Genomic DNA, 24,309 nt, shown 5'->3' with positions numbered 1-24,309 from the left:
CTTAATCATGTTTATAGACTGACAGCTTGAAGCCTGCCTGGCTTTAGTTTCAAGTCATGGTGTGTTAAATGTACTTTTGGAGATTACATCTAATAATTTACAGAAACTTCATTGATTAAAAATGGATGACAGTCAAAGCAAAGCTTTCTTGCAGGTGGTACAAGGTGGCAGCCAACTTGATGACGTTAGCAGAAAGGGATTTTTCACTGTCATACCAACTGGAGGATTTTAAAGACAGGCTAAAAAAATGAGCCTAAACAATGTACATAAATTAAATAGAAAGGGACATAAAGCTGAGCAAATAGGCTGAACTCTGAACCACAGGATCTTAGGTAATGATCCCCAGGTTGGTCAAGCAGTAGCCAGACCTCAGGCATAGAATACTATTGCACAGAAGTTATTTTTTTCCCAACAAAGCTCTGATATAAAGTTTTGTGACAATTCTACAGCTTCTCAGAGATCCTTGGTGCTAGGGCTACATCAGCAGGTAATGGTAAGGTGAGTCCTACAACTCAGAAATTTCATTACAGAATGTGTAGAGGGCTCCCTAGCATGTATATTAGCCACCTTTATGCAAAGCTTGAAGAAAAATAAGACTTAAATCAGAAAACTCGTTACCTTAGGAATTTGAATCTATCATAAGTGACTACAGATCAGGCAGCACTTTTTATCTTCCTTATTACACTATAGGAGGTTCTGAGGGTCACTGGTGCCCTGGGAACAGATATGTCTTCAGGTCACAATGGGTTAGTCCTTAAAATTCTTTCTAAATGAGAAATTCCATCTCTCAACCTGTTAAATTATATAAGTATTTGTAAAATGTTGTCCTCCTTCCCAACTAAAAGTTGTCTGTTGTCTCTTCCACTGCCAGGTAAGGACACTCATCAGGCAAAATCCTCTAGGCCCATGTGAGTGGCTCATTACAGTTAAAATATTCATAAACTATTTACATGTAAACTAGCAAATAGGCTTGCACTCTTGATGTCTTTCAATATAGCCTAAAAAGGCTTTATTAAAGGAAGACCAACCTTTAATAACATTGTGAAAATGTTAGTTTTGAAGGAAAACATTGCTGCAAGCAGAGTTACACTGATAATAATCACTATGACACTGAGAATGCCTTTGATCATATAAATCCAAGGTTCTTACTCCATACTGGTAGCATAGCTATTTTGGGGTGAAGAGGGTAGCTATCCCAGATGCAAAGTGTTGGGGGAACAACTGGCACACTCAGAAATGAATGCAAGTCTTGCATTTGCAGTCAGAACTGAAGCACCTTAGCATTGCATGTGTGGCATAAGTAGCAAGCAGTTACTACAGGTTAACTGCAAAGAATAGTGTTTTTTTTCCCTCCTTGGTTCTCAGGGAGTAAAAAGATAGAACGATTTTCTTTGCTTTTCAAACTAGAATTGATGGGGGCTCCAGATCGGAGGACGGCACCAGGTACCAAACTAGCTCCTCTGTTTGGAGACCTATAATTTCCCATCTGAATTCAACCATTTCCCATTTGAATTGTATAACATGGCAAATATCAGTTTAACTTGTAATGTGAACTAGACAGGGTTTCCACTTTCCCTGCTACTGTTTTTTTTTTTTTTTGTTAACAGTTGCAGATTTTTGTTTTAAAATATAAACTATATAGATATATAAATCTGAGAATTCTTATACTATACAAGCTCACCATGCAACATATTAACTAAACCAACACAATTACAGTAAACAATATCTTAGATTGCATAATCTATGTATAATATAAAATGTAGAATATTTGAGATAAAAAATAATATTCAAGCACAAACTTTACGGTGTATAGTTCATATTATTGTTTGATGTTTAACTTAAGCTTTGGTTTAGACATTAAAGCTACATCCTTTCAAGGAATAAATTACAGGGGCTCAGAATACAAAACTGCCCTCATAGGTTTGTAGATTCATAGGTGCTTACTGGGCTAATGTCCACAAAGGCCTTTTTAAGCATAACCATACATCCCAAATCTCTGACAAGTTAAGTCTAAGCAAGGGCTTGGGAGATGAACCATTTACAGGCTGCCTGTGTCCATTAGAGACATAAGTTCATAGGTTAATAGGTTCATAGGATGTTAGTAGGCTATTGATCCAAGGGTCGTTACAAACCTACCCATAAAATCCCAATATAATACTAAATGAGAGATATTGTCTAGGCCCAATATATTTCTAGCAATGATTACCCATGTCCAGGAGAGAAGCAGGGGCAGTCCCTGGCAGAAATTTATGTTTTCCCTTACTGTTATCCAGATTGTGCTTAAACAGGGTCATGGAGGTGCACTGCTTGACAAGAACTGGAAGCCTATTCCAGTGGAGTGGCAACCTCTGAGAGATGTATCTGTCTCTCCAGCAGGTCCTATTTATGTCACAGGGTAAATTGACGTCCCTGGAACAGGTGACTTTAATCCCACTTGACTTATGGATGTGCAGCATTTTCATTAGATTTGGGTCAGAGATAGCCTTGTAAGCCAGACACAAGTCACCTCTAAGTCATCTATACACTACTGAGTACAGTGACAATGACTTCAGTCTATCCGCATAAGACATGTGCTTCAGACCCTGAATTTTCTTAGTTAGAAATCTCCAAGGTCTTTCAAGCTGATGCAGGTGTCCGGTACGGTACATGCCAAAGGGAGCATTATATTCAATAACAGGCCTGAGGAGGGCCGAGTACAGGGGAGTTATAACCTTTTTTGCTCTTGAGGGGATGCCTTTGCTAATCAGGTGAACGACATAGAATGCCTTCCTCACCACAGTAGACAGATGGTAGTCAAAGCTGAGGTCACAGTCAACCTGTGTTCCCAGGTCTCTCACTACAGAATTGGTAATTAGGGTATTATTGTTTATTTTATAATCAGCAGGGAAACTGTTTTTACTAAAGGGAATGATGATGCATTTTTAGTATTTAGTTTAAGACCATGGATTTGGCACCAATCATTGGTCTGTGTAAGGCCCTTTTGAAGAACTCTGACATCACTAGGGGATTCAGTGAAAACACCTAATTTACAGTTATCCACAAACTTGGTTAGCCACAGCCTCTCCATTTTGGCCTGGACTTCAGAGAAGTATATGCCAAACAAGAGGGGGCCCAGCACTGACACTTGGGGTACCCCACTGGTGACAGGTCTACTAGTAGAGGTGAAGTCTCCCACTTTGACTGATAATTGTCAATCTGTGAGTCAGTTTGCAACCCACCTGACAACATAGGAGTCAATATTCAACTGGGTTAGTTAGTCAATGATGCCTGAATGTGGGATTGTGTTGAAGGCCTTGGCCAAGTCAAAATAGGCTGTTTGCACAGCTTTGCCTTCGTCTATGACTCTAGTTACATTCTCAAAGAAGTCCACCAGGTTTAGCAGCCATGACCTACCCTTGACAAAACTGAACTGGAATGGATCTAGAGTTTGGAGGTCACCTATATCCTTATTTATGAGATCCATGATGATTTGTTCCATTACCTTACAGATGAGGCTGGTTAAACTTATGGGACTATAGTTATCTGGGGCTGTTGCTGAGCCACCCTTGTGGAAGGGGATAACAGTCACTGTTTTCCATTCAGTGAGGACAAAGCCAGTACTCAGCCTGTGGTTGAATAGGATGCCTAGAGGAGTAGCTAGCTCTTTTTTAGTAACATTAAGAACGCAGCTCAGAATGCCATCTGGTCCCATGGAGGCTGTGTTCTTTGTCTTTGAGACAGCACTGATGACTTGCTCTTTGGAGATGCATGGAGGAGGTGATGTTGAAGACATGGTTTGTGGCATACTTGGGGGGATTGGGGGGGTGAAATTTTTGCTAAACCTGTTTGCTAACAGGTTTGCAATTTCCACAGGGTCAGTGTGTGTAATACCATCCACAATTAGCACATCACACATCTGAGTCCTATCTTTTAGGTTGCGGATGTAGCTGAAGAAGGCCTTATGGTTATCCTTGGCTATGGTTACTCAATTTTTCTCAAAGTTGCTCTTTACAGATTTTACGAGTTGTCTTATTTGCTTGTTTAGGCCGAGGAGGATGCTCTTTCAATTCTGGGTTCTCACTTTTGTATTTTTAGACAGCAGCTTCTTTCAATTACTGTATAATCTATTAATGCTAGAAGTCCACCAGGATGGTTTGTTTTTTTCTTAAGGATCTTGCTTTAATCCTATCAGGCACAGTTGTGTCTATACATTTGTGTAGGTGTTTATACAGGACAACAGTGTAAACCTTAGTATAGCTGTCAGTGCCATCTGTGGAAACTGGAGCTTGGAAGTTTATTATACCATCCCATAGGAGTGTATAGTTAGCTTTGACAAAGTTTTTTAGCCTGACTTCTCCTTTGGGGAGTTCTGGTGCTATTGCTACTTCATGAATGACTGATTTATGGTCGGATTTAATCAGTGCAGGCCCTACACTTGGGGCGTTGCATCAGTCACTCTTATCAATGAAGAGCAGGTACAGAATATTAGAGCCCCTTGTGGGGTGGTGCACTATTTGTTCCAGGGAATTTGAGTTTACAAAGTCCAGGAACCCCTATGCGAGTGAGTTTGGGCTCATATAAGATTCCCAATTAATGGAGGGATAGTTGAAATCACCCATGACTAGGGTGTTAGGTTGCACTTTGATTGTCCCAAGTAGGTTTAAATAAGCTGTGTGGGCTTCTTGGTTCATGGAAGGGGACCTGTAACTGATGATGACATGAAGGGGGGTCTTACCTACAGTAATTTGGACTTGGAGTAACTCCACAGATTTATCTTGTCTAACCAGTCTACAGGTGTAATTATCTTTAATGAAGATAGAGACTCCAACCTCCTTTGGTTCTCACATATTCAATTTGTGGTCTGAAACTGTGGAAGGCAATGTAGCTTTGCAAGGCTGTGGTACTTTCTGTGGCCTTGAACCAGGTATCTGTGACTGCACAGATGTCAACATCTTCCAGAGAGAGGAGTGCTTCCAGAGAGTGCAGTTTCTGATTTAAATTCCTAGCATTTAGTAGCATGACCTTTAGTTTATTGTGTTTGATATTTTCATATCGGAAATTTTGTTTTTGTGACCTTGCCTAAAAAAGGCATTATGGGGAAGGCAAGTGTTTTAGCCAGCAACCGAAGGCCTAGAGGTGCCAGGTGAAGTCCATCTCTGGGAAAGCAGCATGGTCTATCCACCATGTCATCCCAGGCTGACAGGAATTGGATGCCCTTAGAATGACACCAGAAACTAAGCCAATTATTGAAGTCAATCATTTTTTGTTTATATTGTGGTATTATCCTAGGAGAGGGTAAATGCTGCTCAAAGCTAGGGACATACCTGCCTGGGACACATATTTAGAGATCTCAATCATGTCTCTCTTCATATAGTCCAGAGAGGAATGTCTCAAGTCATTCACACCAACATAAGCTATGACAGTGTCATAACAGTACTTGTTGTTAAGAGACTTGAGTGCATGTGTGATCTGATGAATCCTTGCACCTGACAGACAGCGACCATAACTTTCTCCTTGTTTAACCTGGTGAGTGGGGCATCTGTATATCTCACTATAGAGTCACCTATAACTAAAATATTTGGAATAGATGTGCATTGCCTTAAGGGCTTATGTGGTGAGACACTGGTACTAGTGTTTGCAAGTGTATTGGGTGCTTTGGGTGTAGTGTTAGGTGTAGAATGTTTTGTGTTTTGAAGGTCTCTGGTGTTTAGGTAGGTTTCTGCAGAGTACCTCCGCATATGAAGGTTTATATGTTGGGTGCATATTATGAGCAGGTGTCATGGTGTGTGAGCTGACAGCCTGCTTAGTGTTGCTGTTCTGCGTGTGAGAGAGCAGTGATTCCAGATTCTTAGTGTAGGAGCACCTTTCACAAATTGTACTTGAGTGATTTAGGAGTAAGGAGTTGTCAGTGTACATGAGGTAGTTGCTGCACTGTCTCGAAAAACCCATGTCAACCAGGCTAGCAGGAGAAACAGAGGGAAACTGACAGTCCATAATGCAAGGTTTGAAACTGGTATCTCCACAGATAAGGAGAGAAAGATGGGAGTAACTGGTAGGGGGCTCTTTTGGGGGGGGATAACATATGGGGTGTACAGTAGGAAGTCTATAAAAAGGGGATCTTTGGGGTCTGATGTTGATAGATGAGAGGTAAAATCACCACTTCTAAGGGAAAATATGTCTAATGGCACGTTTGTGTCTATAACAGCCAAGAGTTACCCCTTCTTCAGAGTAGTGTGTGATGGTGCGCTACACGCAAACATGAGCAAAGCAGCTAGTACAAAGAAACAAATGAAAACACTCAAACTGAGCCCTGAACCAATGAAATAGCTCAAACTGAGCCCTGAACCAATGAAGTAGCTCAAACTGAGCCCTGAACCAATGAAATAGCTCAAACTGAGCCCTGAACCAGTAACCTTCAATTATATAGTCCTACTGTACTCTCCTGCCATGAGGGTACGGGGGGGAGGGGGGTTCTCCAAAAGAAGACATCCTGATTTTTAGTGCTCAATCCTCAAACAGAACTGGATTCAGCCAGTCTGAAGCCAATCTATACTACAGTCAACAGAAGTGCAGTGGAACAACAGAATTAAGGCAGAATACTCTTTCTTTTCTTAAATTAAATAGGCAACAGAGTAAAAAAGCAGCACATTTTTTTTCTTAAATGAAATATAGCAACAGAATAAACAGCAGAACAGATCTTTTCTTAAATAAGTAAAAGCAGAAGTTGGTGTGAAATACAGTCAAGCGCAACAAGTGCAGTAGTAAAATTGGAAATTAGCGTTCGTAGTTCTCTTAGATGGTTTGGTATGATCAGAGAAGCAGAGGCTGATTGCCTAACTCTCTGGAGCCTTTCTATGACAAGCGCCAATCCGTGTATATGAGGTCCTTAAGTAGAATACAAGAGCAAACAAAACAGCTAATACAAAGAAGCCAATGAAAACACTCAAACTGAGCCCTGAAAAAATGAAATAGCTCAAACTGAGCCCTGAACCAGTAACCTTCAATTAGATAGTCCTACTGTAGACTCCTGCCACAAGGCTAAAGAGGGGTTTAAGCATAACCTGGATAACTGGATGGGAAACAAAAAATACACCGCTGGGATTCCACCCATGTCCCTGCTGGACAGGGGTGTCGGGTACTGACTTGTCCAAACATGGACTAAATTCTTGGCTAGGCTTATAAGGGCCTCAGGGCCAATAGACTAGTAAATTCCTATGATCCTATGATCCTATTTCTCCAAAAGAAGACGTCCTGATTTTTAGTGCTCAATCTTCAAACAGAACTGTATTCAGCCGGTCTGAATCCAATTTATTCTACGGCCAACAGAAGTGCAATGGAACAACAGAATTAAAGCAGAATACTCTTTTTTTTTAATTAAATAGGTAACAGTAAAAAGCAGCACTGTTTTTTTCTTAAATTAAATATAGAAACAGAATAAACAGCAGAACAAAATAAATAAGTAAAAACAGAAGCTGGTGTGAAATACAGTCAAGTGCAACAAATATAGTAGTAAAAGGTGTCAAGCCAGGGATGAACTTCTTGTTCCTGATCCAATTGTCCAAGTTACACTTGAACATGCTTCACATGGATGGGGATCTTCTTCCAGAGAAGGGGTAGTCGCTAAGATACATACCTATCTCTCCAGCAGGTCCTGTATATATCACAGGCATCACCTTTTGCTGTTTTGTTTTCCACTTCTGACCTACCCATTTCCCCTCTCCCTCCCTTCTGTGGGTCTGCATGGTTGTGCCAGAGGGAACATGATGTAGTGTTGCACCCCACCTCTGCAGCAGCTCAGCCAGGTCCCCCCATTGCTCTCTCTGGGCTATACTCCCTACATCAGCATCTCTAGCCTCCACTAGAGATTGCTGCTGGGGACACCTGCAAAACCCTACCACTAGATGGGCACACCCATCCCTCCCTGCTGCTCTATCAGTCACTTAAGCCACCAAATTGGGTCAGCTTGGCTGTAGGCAAGGCTTTATCCCTCTATGTCATCATAGTGGTTAAGTAATGCAGCCCAATAGCTCCTTCCCCATGCTGTTCCATTCACCACTCTGGATTCTTTCTCACTGAGTTTTCTGGCAAGTTGAAGTCAATTTTTTTTTCATTCACACATCTAGCTAAACTGCCCTTCCCATTTCTTATTACAGGGCTCATTAACTACATAGTGTGGCCTGGCCATGAAGAAATAACTGTTGTGGGCCAGGTTACTCTACAATTTATCCAACAGGAAGGGCAATTGGTGGAGCACATGCACCAAGTGGTATATGCTGTCATAATCAGCATTTCTATGTCACTAAGCCTATTTAGAAAAATATGCTCAAAAGACTCAAGTTTATAAATATTTTTATATACTGAACATCATGTACTGGACAAAAAAGACTTCTACTGGATTGTGATTTCAACCATTAACCAAAGCATTTTAAATGAATGTACCAGGGCAATGCTTTCTTGTCCTTTATGAAATTCTAATATGTAATACAGCACTATAACATAATGAGAGCAATTAAATGTAAGAAGTAACAGAAGGTACAACAGAATAGCAGAAGTAGCTAGAAAAAGATTTAGTAATAGTAAGAAAATGAACAAACTAGAAAGAAAGAAAAGGAAATCAGACTGATTTTTTAAATTACTGTCAGGCAAAGAAGAAAAAAAATAGACAAAAACTGAGGGGAAAAAGCAAAGTCATTGATTTTAAAATGTGTGAGGCAGGGAGAGAAAGGGAGAGGAAATGACACAAAGGTGTAATTGACTAGGAGAAAATGTATAAGAGGGATATAAAAAGAGAAGACATCAAAAGAAAAAAGCACATTTTGATGTTGTAAGAGAAGCAGAAACTGAAGCAAAGAAGGGAAGAAGAGGAAAGCTATTTCCATGGTGCAAGGGGTAAATCCTTGGCTATGAGCCAAGTGATCTGGTTCAATTAGCAGTCTAACTGTTGGAGGAGCTGGTGAGGGAGGAGGGAGTGAGAGGCACGTATCACCAGTGGTGTAGCTGGGGAGGGTATGGGGTGCAAGAGGGGCAGTACGCCACAGGTGGCACTTTTGGGGCTGTCACATTTACGTTAATTGAAAAAAAAAACTGTTTTTAAGAACGGTCCAGTTTTAAGGGCGTCCTTCTTTAAGAATGGTCCAGTCACTCACACTGGTTGTGTCATGCTTGTGCATTGTTGCACAGATGTCCTGTTCTTCCTTTCCACCCGCATGCAATTTTAAATACAGTACAATGTCCATCCACGTTCACGGAATTTGTAAGGTAAGGGTGTGTGTGGAATTTTAAGGCTGCTGTTTTACTTGTGTGGAGTCTAACGTTCACGGAATTTGTAAGTAAGGTGGTGGCTGCTGCTTTTGTGTGTGTGTGTGTGTGTGTGTGTGTGTGTGTGTGTGTGTGTGTGGAATGCCCCAGTTAAGGATACCTGGTGGTTAGTGTTACTCAGGCTCAAACCCTGTACCTTAGGTACAAGGAACAAGAGCCTGAATTCTCTACACTTACCACCACTTGTGATTCAAGGAGTTGATTCCATACAATGTCTGGAATATTTGGCTTGGCTCATTATTTTGGTCTGTTCCTCTTAAAATTTGTGGTTTTCTCGCAAATCAGCAAGGACTGAATTCACTAAATAATGACAGCCATTTTAGTTTCAGTCTTCCTATCTTTCATGAAACGCATGGTAACACAAAACTTTTTATTTTAGCATATTTCTTAAGATTATACAAGCAATGTTTAAACTGTGTCCCTGGTTTTGGGCCTTTGTCTCCCCCCCCCCATAAATTTTGTTTTTTTCTAGATTTATTGTGCTGCAAAGTTGAGAGAAACAGTTGAGTGTCATGTGCATTTTGCAAGGAGCTGAGAGCTTTAGGGAAGAGTTTAGTGCTGCTTATGCCAAGTCTGTTTGTAACTTGCAACTGTTGTTTAGCAAATGATACCACTATTGTGGTAAAGTATTTAAAAGCTCTGTTGGTAGCACAACATGTAGTACACTTGCTTTTAATGCAGAAGGCTGTGGGTTCTACTTCCACATTATGTAGATGAATTGCTGATACTGTACTGTGTTGCACTTTAAAGGGGGTAGATGCTGCAGTCCTGAGAATGTCCTCCTCTGGAGGAGATACCTAGTAACTATGAACCTGTTATCTGTTTGCCATCCATTCCCCATTGCAATATCACCAGTTTACATTACCATTTTTAATGTAACACAGGCAATTTATTCTTCAAGGGGAACAGGCACTTTATTTGTAGATGAAACAATGACATATAAAGTTGTTTGCTAGCAGCAACCTACATTAGTTACAGATCTCTTTAATGTGGAATTATTTAGATGACTTTTACTTCTGCAGAGATTGTGCATATTTACTGATATTGGTGGATTGTAATGACAGAAGTTTGAGCAGACATTTATGATGGAAATGTTCTGAATTGGGCAGTTATGTCATTATTGGTTCATGCATTTTGTTTCATGTTTACTGGAAAAATGTTCAAAACAATGCATTTAAAACACACTCAAACAAGTGTGCTGTATTACACAAGGAATATCATTTCATACAATCAAGAAGCTGAATCAAAGAATATATGTATGTTTATATGGTCCTAAATATGTGTGCAAGGGGCTTATGATTTGAAAAGAGCCCAAAGGTAAAATGTATTTGCCACTGGCCAGATGCATTTTCTTTGAATGTGGGTTTCAGTGCTATTTCAATGAATGTGAGTTTCAAGGGCAGAGAAGTTATAATGCTAAGTCTGTTTTCAGTTTGAGACTGTATTGCTCTGTTTAGCAGATGTCTATCAGTATTTGTTCCATAAAATTTAAAATAAAAGTTTTAAACTAAATCCAAATAATCATTGTAGAAGGAGAACATAAAACAGTATGCACATTACAGTATTTATGGTAAATGGTTAGAAAGAGCCAAGTAATGGGACACTGGAATGACTGCATGGGGGGAGGGTTGTTTATGGGGGGCCCCATTTGACCATGACTTTGTGAAAGGGCAGGGGCTACACATTCAAAGACAGCTCCAGGCAGCACATACTCTAGCTACACCACTGAATATCACATTGCCCATCATGGAGGGAGACAGGCATTCTGATCCACTCCAACACTGACTCTTAGCAGAGGTAAGGACAGTGCGGAAACAGTACAGGTCATGGCATGCAGTGGGCCATACCCAGCAGTGCTTGAGAACTGTAGCCAGACATAGCAGCATGTGCAGTAATCAGCATTTTCTGCTGGCCTTGTACTGTCTGCCTTATTTTGGTGGCATGTATATTTATTAGGCTAATGAAAACCAAATCAGATCCTTTGTCTGAATAGATGCTAGCCACCCTGCTGGTGACTCTCACCTCCTACACTGCCTGACATTAGCAGTGTATCATACAAAAAGCTAACCTCTACTAAGGACCCTGGTAATGTGTGTGTGTTTGTGGGGGGGGTGCAATAAATGAAGAGATGGAGGAATGAATGTGGCAGTAAATCAGGTCTGGATAGGGTTGATGATTGGCATGCAAGGGGGAAGGCAGAAAAAATGGAAGGAGACAGGAAGCTATCAATAGAAAGACAGACCAAGACATGGAATGAAAGTTGAAAGGAAAGTGGAGTTTAGTAAAAGAGAGGTCAAAATGAAATGAGATATTCAAAGATGAGAAAGCAAGAAAGTGGAAAATATAACAAGATAGATATTCAATGAGGAAGAAATAATGGGATTTCAGATGGAAATTCAGTGAGATGAATGAGGAAAAAAGAGGCTACATGAGAAGAAAGGAAGGAGAAACACAAAGGTGAAAAAAGACAAACAAGGCATACAAGAAAGATTAACTGGGACCTGACAAACAGCAAACAGAAACCAAGTGTAGAAGTTGTATGCCATTTAGTTTTTGAAGAAATTTTGTAGTGGCAAAGAAAAAGGAAAACTTTACAAAAACAACACAATGAAATTCTGCATAAATTAGGAAATAAGTAAGAGAGAACATTTCACATAAACAGTCTACATAAAGCTGGCAGTATCCTATCATAGTGAAAGAATGGTCAACACAGAAAGCTCTTACCGGCTTCAGAGGAGGTCGTGACCTGATGAACTCCAGAATAAGTTCATGAGCATCTTTCTTCACTCTTGGTGGAATAGAGCCATCTACCTGCTATTGAAGGAAAAGGAGTAAGATTAATTTGTGCTACAGCCTTGAAAATCTGATTGATACAACCTGAGAGATGCAAAACTAGAAAAACAACATAGATTGGGAGATGTCTCTGCAGCTGTTTACAGAATTAGCAAATTGACTTTTTTTTGTCTTTTCTGTGCATAGTGTTTAAATCATTTTTTCCATACTAAGTGCCTTGCCATTGTGTTAATAAAATCTGCAAATAATCTGGTGATAGTGTAACAGTTTTACAGTTTCCAATTATTTTCAGGATGATCCTATAATTCTCAGATTTGAAGTTTAATTCGTACCTTTCAGCTGTGTCTATTTTTAGGGATATTCCTATTTTTTTTCCTCAAAGTTGTGCTCTCTCCCTAATAAAACTGGAAATTTATTTTGGGAAAAGGTGCTATATTACAATCTAAATACTAGCAGTCATTACAGTTACAGACTTCTTTTACTTCAGAAAATGCATATTCATTTTCATCCTTTTCTTCTGTCAACTTTCTAAGATAATAGTACTAGAATTTAAAATGTTTACCTAATTTTAGGGCTTTTCCCTAATTATCTTTTCTTCGTCCCTAATTCCAGAGGTAAAAGGTTGACAACTAAGTGTATCTCATAACTTACTATATGATTCTCTGTGAAGTCTAGAACTACAGTGATGGAAATATGATCTAATCAATCTTATTATTCTAGCAACATGTCACAAGATTTCTAAGATATAACCATATCAGAGACCATCCTAACATAGGATTGCATTGTCCCAGTGCAGCAATAACACCCTACCAGAAAGACAGCAGAATTCCATTCACAGTCTGACAGAGTTTTGAGATTCCCAGTGTAGGATTTTTACCCAGATCCTAATGGCTCATGTGATATACATGGACCCCAGATAGCTTCACTACAGGATTTTAAAAGGTCTGACAGTGTCACCAATGACTGCACCATAGCACTTTTGGGTACAGTGTAGTAATGTAATTGTATAGCACTGTACAAAAACATCCATGTCCCATGTCTCAATTCCTTAGAAATGATCTTGGTTTGGCTACTTTGCCCGAGAGTTACAGAGAATCTGCTGCATCTAAAGCCATCCTCTGTTAAAATAATAAAAATGAGTATCATTTTGCACTTCTGCTGAATAGTTTTACTGTATTTCAAAAAATCCTGTATTCATTACATTTCTCTCACTTTAGTAGTAGTGTTTCAAAGCTGAACTGTTTCCACTGTGTCTGCTAGTTTTACAGGATTGTGGTATCTAGACTGTATGATTTCCCTGGACATAAACTCTAAAACCAGCAATTTTACATTAAGAGTATTTTCTTACTGCACCCCTGATGCAGAAGTGTGCTGTAGCAAACCTATCTGAGTTGGGGGTTGCTGGCTGAAAGCTTATTGTGTTTTCTTGATTGGTCTGTACGCCTCGCTGCTGTAAAATTTGATTTCTGATTCTATATAAGCAATACCTGATGTTACTAGAACCACTTACCATTCAGCTCAACACCCTACTCATGGGCAATTTTAACTACTCCTCCATAACCTGGGAAAGATACACTACCACTAACACATAGGTTCAGATTCCTGGACTTTGTCAATGTAAATGCTGTGGAACAGCTGGTCTGCACTCCCACTAGGGGTTCAAATATCCTTGACACAGTACTCACAAACATGGGGGAGCATTGCACCCCGCAGTGTAATGTCTTCATTAGTAAGATCAGATCATAAATCATTCTCCTTTGAAATAAATGTGATGGTAGATCCCCCATCAAACCCTAAAACTCTATAAAGAATTTTTCCAAGGCAAATCACCTTCTATTAAGTGACAGCATAGGTAATTTTAAAGCTCCTCCTAACCCCAAAAACATGGAGGCCTATGCAGAAGTATACATGAATGCCCTGTGCACTATTTAAACAACTGCAAAGAAACAGCAGTACCTGACTGAACTACACCCAGGTCTAGCCAGAAAAACAAGTCACCCTGGTGGACCCCAGCACTATGTAAAGCTAGAAACACTGCATTAATGGGCTCTGATGGACTCCCAGGGTGCCTATTAAATAGCTTGAAACATGACCTAGCAGACCCACTCAGATCTCTGTTTAACCACAGTCTCCAGACAGGCTTTGTCTCTGCACAAGGGAGGACCATCAACAGACCTAGGAAACTACAGACCCATAAGTCTGACTAGCTCCATATGCAAGTCTATGGAAAGTATCATCATGGACCTGATTAACAATGACATAGGAAATGTACAGACTCTAGACCCATTCCAGTCTGACTTCATCAAGGGCGGGTCCTGTCTGCTCACTCTGGTGGACTTCTTTGAGAAGGTCACCAAGGCCATGGATGAGGGTAAGTCAGTGCATACCACCTACCTTGACCTGGCCAGGGCATTTAACACAATACTCCACTTGGGTATTATAGTTAACTCACAAAATTGGGCATAAACCTCTATGTCACCAGATGGATTACAGTGGGGGAATCCACATCTAGAAAAAGCCCAGTGGAGTACTACAGGTTTCAGTGCTGGGCCCCCTCCTGTTTGGGATATACTTCTCAGATGTCAAGGCAAATGAAGATGGCCTTTGGCCAAGCTAGTTTGTTGATGATTGCAAGTTATAGGTAATCACTGATTCCTCAAATGATGTTGATATCCTACAGAAAGGACTGACTCAAACTAATGATTGGTGTCAGAGCCATGGCTCAAACTAAATGCAAAGAAGTGCATAATAATGCCCTTTTGGAAATCAAATACCCCTGCAAATTACAAAGTTGATAGCACCCCCAAGACTGAGCCCAGTGATGAGAGATCCAGGTACTCAGATAGATAGTAATCTGAACTTTGAATACCATGTGTCCACCGTGGTGAGGAAATTCTTCTATGTGGCTCAGTTTATAAGTAAGAGCATGGCATTCAGATCCAAGGATGTCATAGTACTACTGTACTTTGCCCTCATCAGACTAATAATTGAGTATAAAGCATTCTTTGGCATTTACCTCACCAGGTACCTTCAATATTTGGGGCATCCTCAGAGGTTTTTGATGAAAAAAATACAGGGTATAACCAACATGTCAAATGCAGACCGATTAAAAGCTCTATCACTGTATTCAGTCAGTTTCCTACCTATTATTGAGGGATGATCTATGTGCTGACCTACAAGGCAGTTTCTGACCCAGCCCTGATGAAAATGTTGCATATTCACAAAACTAACTGCATGAGGGTTACCCACTCAAAGGATCTAAACCTGATATCTGATATAAATAGATCATGCTGGAGAGACAGATATGTGTCCAAGAGATTGCCCCTCCTCTGGAATAGGCTTCTATTAATGTGGTCCAAGCCCTTCTCTGCCACCTTCAAGTGCAATCTGAACCAATGGTGAGAAATCACAAATTAACTCCTAGGGTGGTGCCCCTGTCCCTTAAGGACAGGGGCAGTCTGCAAAAATTGTCAAAACACCAGTTGCCAACCGCTATCTTTCCTATGGGAATAGAAAACTGGGTTAAATCTGACTAGACGGCTTGTAATGGCTCTTGAGCCATTAGCTTAGTAATCTACTATGAAGCTATGAAACTATGATAGCCAAGAAGACTGCAATTTGAGACCTCTGTTAAAACATTTAAACCCATCTATACTAATGCAAAATTCTAAACAGACACTTTTTTTTTGAGATTTAGTAGCCTGAAGGCTAAATTTATAAAATGTTCAAATATTTGTTACTCCAAATTACAGTTCTGTCTAGCTTCTTTCATTCCTCACCCTGTCAATTTTATTTATTTCTATTCTTTGAACATAAAATATAGCAGTATGACAAAATACATTAAACGGGAAATATTTGATTGAGCAGGCAGCTCGGTGGTGTAGTGGTTAGCATTGTTGCCTCACAGCAAGAGGTTTTTCAGTTCAATTCTTGGCTGGGGTGCCTTCTGTGCAGAGTCTGCATGTCCTCCCTGCATTCGCATGGGTTTCCCTCCAGGTTGATTTCTTCCCACATTCCAAAGACATGCGGTAGATGGACTGGACACTCTAGGTTTGAGTGTGTGTATGTGAATGGGTGTGGTGCACCCTCCAAAGAGAGTTGGGCCTTGGGCTAGCAACCTGAGCCCATAAATCTCATAACTGCTACAGAAACAATAAGTACTGAACAGTGCTCATTGTCCAATGTACCACATGGTGCATAAATGGGAGAGAGACAGAGAGATTTGATTGAGCAAGTTCATCTCCAGCAATGGGCAGTTTCATCAAAAAATGTGAAACATGTTCTGACATTGTATAATCTTGAAGGCTGTTATTTTAAGTAAGGGGGTACAAAACTAATGTTTTTAAGTTTTCTCTTTCACATTTTTTATGAGACAGCCTGTTGCTGGAGAAGGACTACATGGCTTGTACTATTCGATTGACCTAAACCAAAAAACGTTCAGTTAGTTTTCAATTAGCAATCCAAGACAATATGCACATTTGGAAAATTATACTTACCTATAAAGTAATTCATAATAATAAAACACATCCTCTTGGCCTTAGAAAGATGTAGAGCTCTTTTTAACACTGAACTCATCTAATGTTTGTTTGTATTCTGTCAGTATAGCATATCCTCTGCCATGGAGAGAGCTGACATCCTATCCATCAAACTACTAATAATGTAATCCAACTAGCCATGAAATGAAATCATAATGAGCACCATAATGTCCTATTAACTATTCATAATCAATAGCTATAACACAGGGCATCCAGTTACTCAACAACTTAGTTTGGTCCCTTTTTGTCCCGTATCGATCTCTCCAGTTGATAACAACGGTTCTTCATTTTAGCAAATCTCTCAGTTTTAGAGCAGTCTCTGTCTTCCACTTTCTAGTAAAATTTGTTTAAGCTGCTAAAATCACAGCCAATAGAGAGCTATTTCATGTCTGCCCTACCCTTTTCCTAGCTACTCTTCGTTAAAATAGGGTAAACACTGAAATCACCTAGTCCACCTATAATTTTTCTGCCAGCTACAAAAGGAATGCGTAAGGAAAGACATCTTGGAACAACTCAAAATATACATCCATTTTTTTATTTTGCCCCTTCAAAAAACTCAGACAAGATGTGTAGACTAAACCATATATCCAGCTTGATTCTGTAGGAGGACTGAAATATTTGTAGAGGGATTGCTAGCTTAAATTAAGAAAATATGGGATCACGTATCACCTTAAGGCAATATACATAACCTCCTCAATTTTCCATTCATGAGGCCATCACAAGCTTGAATATCAGCATCCACTTGTACTTTGATATGGTACTCATCAAGTGTTTTGTAATCATTACTTTCCAACCACTTTCCCAGGACAAAAGACATGTAAAAAAACAGAGACAGACAAATAAATACTTCATCTCATCAGTCCCTGTTCTAACCAAACATTTACGGAGGCCCCTTTTCTACAAGGAATGTCATCTTTCTATATATCCTAAGCACACCTCTCATCTCGAGCTTTCACAACTGCTGCCCCAGAGCAGCAGTGTCCAAGGGGGAGAAAGATATTCGGAAGTTAAGCTTTTTCTGACAGTGCAGAAGGTGGTAGAGAAGAACTATGATGAGCTGGAAAGGCAAGTTATTAAATTGTTGGACGGATAGAGCGGCTTGGTTCATTTAGAGCTATGCTAGTGGTGGTGGTGATGAAGATGATGATGATGATGTCTCTGCTCTTATATCCCCTGTGACATTTTTGAAGCAGGTGGAGGCAGTGCAAAAATTATGACTGTTTTGTAGGAGTGGAAAAATAAGAATGAAGGTGGACCTAAGCAAGAGGGGATGGGGCGCATCAAATTTTAGACAATATGCAAGGGTAGTCAACCTGGACTAAAGATTTAGTGGAGCTAAACATGAGTGATGAAGGTGGGTGCAGGAGGAAGAAAGTCATGTGAAGAACAGCTGGCAGAGAGTTGAGAGTTCAACAGTATGATGGATAAGAAGATTTACTTTAGGGGAAATAGTAAGAGTGAGTGAAGGAAGGCAGAAAAGGATTGAGGAGTTCTTGAGTGTAGAAGCAAAGGAAATATTTCAGAATAACCTGGCAGTCTGGGAGTGGGAGATTTTAAAATACACAGAAGATCTAGCAGACTTGCACAGGGAAGGGGAACTGATTAGCTTCCAGTAGGCCTGTGCTAGGTATATGGGGTAAGGGATAGGGACCGGCTGGATTATCCGGCAAAAAATGTGGGATGGTGTAGATATCATCTGAACAAGGTATGAGTAAAAGCTGATTAAGGGTGTTCTCATTGGTGTTTCAAGAATGATTATGAGGTGGATTAGTGAAAAGGGATGAATTAGGAACATTTACAGGTATAAAGGACAAAAGGAAACTCTGCAGAGCTTTATAATCTTCTGGTTTTGTTGGTGCAGGAAAATATCAGCTAGATAGTATGTGAAATGAAAAGTTGGAAAACTGCAATAAAAAGCCTGATTTAGTCTTAACTACTTGTACTCAGTCTTCTAAACAGCGCTCATCTGCTAATAAAGGAACCTACACTTTGAATGGAACTGAATACTTGTCTTTATTATTTTTCCATAATGAAAGATTACTGAATTATTCTTCCAAAAAGAAGGAGTACTGAATTACCTCCCACAGGCACCTGGACCCAACCGAGCAAGAAGCACCCCAGGGCCACAAGAGAAAGATTTGTCTACTACAGCAGGAGAATCTCTCCCAGAAGCTTCTCCTCAAACACAGGCAAGTGGTTAATACTTGTCAGGAAGACGAGGTAAATAAAGGTTGTAAAGTACTCTTTTTTTCACTGGTAAAGCAAAATAATAATAATAATATTATATTTCTGAAAATCTTGCATGTGAGACCAAGAGACAAAGACTCAGATTTTTTTGTCATCTTTAACTGATAAACAAAATGTTATCACTTACCATAACTTTGCGGAGTGTATAGTTGCGTGCCCGAATGTCCTGCATCAACATCTCAAAGGGAGTCAGTTGGTATTCAGTGGCTAAAGGATTATATTGCTTTTCCTGAACCTTCTTCAGTTTAACTCCATGACGCAGGTCTCGCATCAACTGTACCCAAAGTCGAGCCTACAACAAAAACAGAGCTATTTATAGTTTAAAAATCTAAATTGCTTGCTCACCTTATGATTCCTACTGATAGAAAACTTATTTGGTAAGCTTTGCATGGGGTAAACATCCAGGGACTGGAAAGGCAGATGCAGAGACTGTAGATTTAGGTTGACAGCATCATTTCAGAATGGAAAGTTTCATGCAGCTTAGCTTAGCAGCATTAAGCAAAGATTTAACTGTATTGCTTTTAGCTCTGAATCTTCAACATCATTTATAAATTCATAACATATATAAGACAAATAAAAAGAGTGAATTAATAAAGGTCTGTTTTTCAAAAATGAACATTGCCATTTATAAATACCACAGTATAATTTTGCGCTATTTCACAAAAAATATCACATTTTGAACTTGAAACTGGCTAATTTATATGTTGTTCAAATTTGGTGAACCAAAAAGTAACAAAGGAGTGAAAAAAAATACAATGCATGAAGTAACCTTAGCAAAACAGCTAGCAAACATAGGCTGATGCAAGCATAAGGTTACACTATAAAGAGGGAATACTTAATGACACAGAGTCAAATCTAAAAGGCAAAATGCATTTATTACTACTCAGGACAGTAAGAACTTTTTGACTTTTATGCCAGCCTTACAATGTGGCCCTTCCAAAACTGTAACACTGTAACTCATTACCCCAAACTAGCAAATGCCTCTTTCTGTTTGGCCATGGGGTGTAACATGGAGTGTTAGTGCATATATATCTATCTATATATCTCTCTCTCTGTATATATATATATATATATATATATATATATATATATATATATATATATATATATACATACACACACACACACACACACATATATATATATATATATATATATATATATATATATATATATTTATATACATACATACATACATATGGTTTCACTTCAGAATCCTGAAATATCACAGTCCTGAACTTCATAATCCAGAAGCCCAAAATCCTGAAAACTCAAAATACTGAATCCCAAAATCCTGAAAACATAAAGGATACATATACTGACTATAGACAACACAAACCACATGACATTCTACCAAATATAAGCAGGGGGCAAGCCACCCTGTGGCCCCCACACCACCTGCTACTTAAATATATCAACTCCAAGACTGCCCTTCACTACACTATAATGAGTTATGTTGTAGTATAGCAAGTTAAAAGGGAACATTACTAAGGTTACAACAGGCAGTCGTGAAACATGTGATGGTATGTTTGTCATTTTTTTCTGTGCAGTGCAGTTTTGGAGTTCATATATTTAATTAACAGGGGATGTGGGGGGGTGCTATCCTTTGTTTGGTATGTGTTTCTGTGATTCCTTGTACTGGAATATTGTCATTCTTTGTGTCCTGTGTATTTTTAGTATTTTGGGATTCAGGATTTTGAGCTTTCAGGATTTTGGGCTTCCAGATTGTGATATTTCAGGATTCTGAAGTGAAACCATATATATATATATATATATATATATATATATATATATATATATATATACATAGGTTCATAGGTTGGTACTAGGCTATCGGCCCTAGGGCCTATGGAAGCCTAGCCATAACAATTCCCAATTCCCTGGATATTTCTTCCCACAATATTTACTTCTCTGGGCCCCTGTCTAGCAGGGTGACTGACATGATCCCAGGGTGAATTTCCTGTCTCCCATCCAGTCATCAAGGTTCCTTTTGAAGAGGGCCAATGAGGCACTCTGCTTGACATGTATGGGCAATCTATTCCAGAGTATGGGGAGTCTCTGGGTCAGGAACCTATCCCTCCAGCATGTTTTGTTCATTGTGATGACAAGGTTTAGATCCCTAGAGCGTGTAGCTCTGAGGGATTGGGATTTCTTTAAGTGGAGCATGTCCAACAGCTCAGGGTTTGACATGGCCTTGTATATTAAGCAGAGATCGCCTCTGAGTAGACGATATGCCACAGAGTATAGCTGGAGTTGTTTTAGACGGTTAGCATATGGCATCTGCTTTAGGCCTGTGATTCTTTTAGTGAGGTATTTCTGTGGCCTTTCCAGCTGTTGCAGATGTCTTGTGAGGTACATACCAAATGGGGAATTATACTCTATAATGGGTCTAATGAGGGATGAGTACAGTGGGACAATGACCTCCTTTTTTCTGGATGAAAAGCCCTTAGTGATGAGGTGTGCCACATAGACGGATTTCCCAACTGTTGTGGTGATGTGATTATCAAAAGTGAGACCACTGTCCACCTGTGTTCCTAAGTCTCTCATCACACTTTCGATGTTTAGCGTCCTGCCACCTATGTGGTAATTCATGGGTACATGTTTTTTTCCAAAGGGGATAACTATACATTTCTTGGCATTAAACTTGAGCCCATGGCTCTGGCACCAGGCATCTTTTTCTGTAAGGCCTTTTTGTAGAATATCCACATAATTTGGGGATTCAATAATGGCTTCCAGTTTGCAGTCATCTGCAAACTTTGTTAGCCAGAGTCCCTTAGTGTTGGCCTGTACTTCAGAGAAGTAGATGCCAAACAAGAGTGGTCTCAGGACTGAACCCTGAGGTACTCTACTTGTCACTTGTCTGGAGTTGGATTTGGAGTCGGCTACTTTTACAGTCTGGGTTCTGTCAGTAAGCCAGTTGGCAACCCATTGAGTGACATAGGGATTTATGCCCAGCTTAGTAAGTTTATCTATGATTCCAGAGTGGGGGATCCAAGTAGCCTTGGCGAGGTCCAGATAGGCTGTGTGGACCACCTTACCCTCATCCACAGCTCTGGAGACTGACTCGAAGAAGTCAATCAGATTCAGGAGACAAGATCGGCCCTTCACAAAGTCAAACTGGGTGGGGTCCAGTGTTTGAAGGTTGCCAATGTCTTTGTTTATATGTTCCATGATAATGCATTCCATGCCCTTGCAGATTGTCAGACTGATGGGACGGTAGTTCCCGGGATCCAAGGCAGATCCTCCCTTGTGGAGCGGGATAACTGTAGCTGTGCACCACTCAGTGGGCACGAAGCCTGAGGCGAGGCTATGATTAAACATGACACTTAGGTGAGGTGCCAGTTCATTTTGTAGTTCATGTAGTACACAGCCTGGTATGTCATCTGGTCCCATGGGTGCTGTTATTCTTAGCTTCGGAGAGTGTGGTTTCTACCTGTGTGGCCGTGATTATCGGAATTTGGCAATCTTTTGGTATTGAGATGGGCCCTTTAGGAGTTGAGAGGGGGGTGAAGTTGGCACTAAATCGATCTGCCAGGATATTGGCAATATCCTTGGGATCAGCATATTTAATGCCATTCTGTTGTAGCTCAGAGCAGATCTGAGCATTTCCATTTAGATTCTTTTTTTTTTCAAAACAGGTTTATTGTTTTAACATACAAGAGAAATATCATAACAATTTTATACAAGTAATTAAAAATAGATATGATTATAACATTCAACAAAACAACTAAAGTATTTACAAAGACATCCACTACAATCAGATCAATTAATTAAACTAAAATACCATGCTATTGAAATTAGGATTTTTTTTACAAATTTTGTAAATTATCCCATACAATATAATAAGATGTTTTTCTGGTTGTTCTTGACCTAATTGTGTTTATTTCCATATGGCACACTATATTCATAACATTTTTAAATTCATTGAACGAAGGAGGTGTATCTGAAATCCAATTTCTGGTTATTATTTTCCTAGCCACTGCTAGAATAGACCATAACAAGGGAAGCTTAACCTTTTTAACACTTTGAGGTACAGGTGTGTTGAATAATATAAGAGATTTAGAAATAATGAAATTATCTGTAAAGAGAGCCTGCAAAAATTCATTAATTGACTTCCAGTATTCTTTCAATTTTATACAGTCATAAAACATATGAGCCCAGTCAGCATTAATTTCTACATTACATCTCTTACATAGATTATCTTTATTATTTATTTTATTCATCATCAAAGGTGTATAAAAGATCTATGTAAAAATTTCCATGTATAAAGTCTCCAGACAATGGAAGATGTAGTTCTATAGGCAGATTCCAATATATATTGTTTATCTTGTTGATTTGGTGGGTCCCCATTAATAGAAGTGAAATAATTCCAGTATGAATCTACACTGTAAAAAGTTTCTTGTCTGATAATTTTATGTATGTATGAAAGTTTACCTTTATCAGAAACTTTATGTTGTAAATTTAATATCAAGTAATCAATCAGTGTTGGAATAGATTCTTTAACTGTTATAGACATTAGTTCTATTTTATTAATGAGATGTTGTCTAAAGGTCTGAACCTCTAACCAGCAAGTTTCTCTTAGATCAAATTCTTGTTTTAAGAAATCTAGATTTTTAACTTTATTATCAGATATCAACTGATACCAGTACTTTAGATCATTATCTATAGCTAAATGAGTTCCTTCAGAAGTAGATGACAAAAGCATACCCTGAGTATACATTATAGGGAATATAATACAATTCCATTCCCTATACTTAGGGTGCATGAATATAAAGTTACGATAGCTAATAATAATATTTAATGGGTAACAAACCATATGTTTAGGTGTAATAGGTGAAGTACAAAATTCCTTTAGTAACCATAACATGGAGTTATTTACAATCATATTTTTATGTGTTAAGGAGATTTTCATGAAGTGCATACTAATTAGCTCCCAATAATCTTTCCATTTTGCAACATATGACTGATCTATTAATAAAGTAATCACTTTTACAATAGAAGAGATAGTATATAAATTAAAGTCTGGAAAAGAAATACCCCCTTGAGACCAGCTATTAGTATGTTTCTTTAATGCAATCCTAGGTCTATTAGGTGCCCATAGGAAATTTAACATTAGTGTATTCAGTTTCTTGATAATTATTTTTGTAGGTGGAAGTATTATTGATTGTATTAAGTATAGAATCTTGGGGAATATTATCATTTTAATAACTGTAAGTCTCTCCTCCATAGTAAAAAACATATTATTCCAGGTATTAAAAAGGTTTTGTATATTAAGAAAACAGGTATTATAATTATTATATATAATAGATTTAATATCTTTAGATAGTATTATACCTAAATAAGTTATCTGACCTGAATTGGGTACATATTTAGTAAAATCACTAATGAGAATATTTTTTCGTGTATATATAGGTAGTATTTTAGTTTTTTCTTCATT

At 39.0% G+C, this 24,309-nt stretch overlaps 1 protein-coding gene across 2 annotated transcripts in view; it reads right to left on the bottom strand.

Annotated features, from left to right (window-relative positions):
• Positions 1-24,309, bottom strand: part of SPIRE2 (spire type actin nucleation factor 2) — a 1,014,080-nt gene that overhangs the window by 343,338 nt on the left and 646,433 nt on the right. For both annotated transcript variants that reach the window (XM_044081853.1, XM_044081854.1), the window contains exons 5-6: positions 19,000-19,164; positions 12,022-12,111 (exon numbers count right to left, since the gene is read on the bottom strand). In XM_044081853.1, the coding sequence (XP_043937788.1) occupies positions 12,022-12,111; positions 19,000-19,164 (255 nt within the window). The remainder of the gene's footprint in view (positions 1-12,021; positions 12,112-18,999; positions 19,165-24,309) is intronic.

The sequence above is a fragment of the Protopterus annectens genome, chromosome 8.part1 (assembly GCF_019279795.1).
Source record: "Protopterus annectens isolate FY-2018-M chromosome 8.part1, PAN1.0, whole genome shotgun sequence".
Lineage (NCBI taxonomy): Eukaryota > Metazoa > Chordata > Ceratodontiformes > Protopteridae > Protopterus > Protopterus annectens.
The sequence above is the reverse complement of the archived record's forward strand: the minus strand, read 5'-3'. Positions and strand labels throughout refer to the sequence as shown.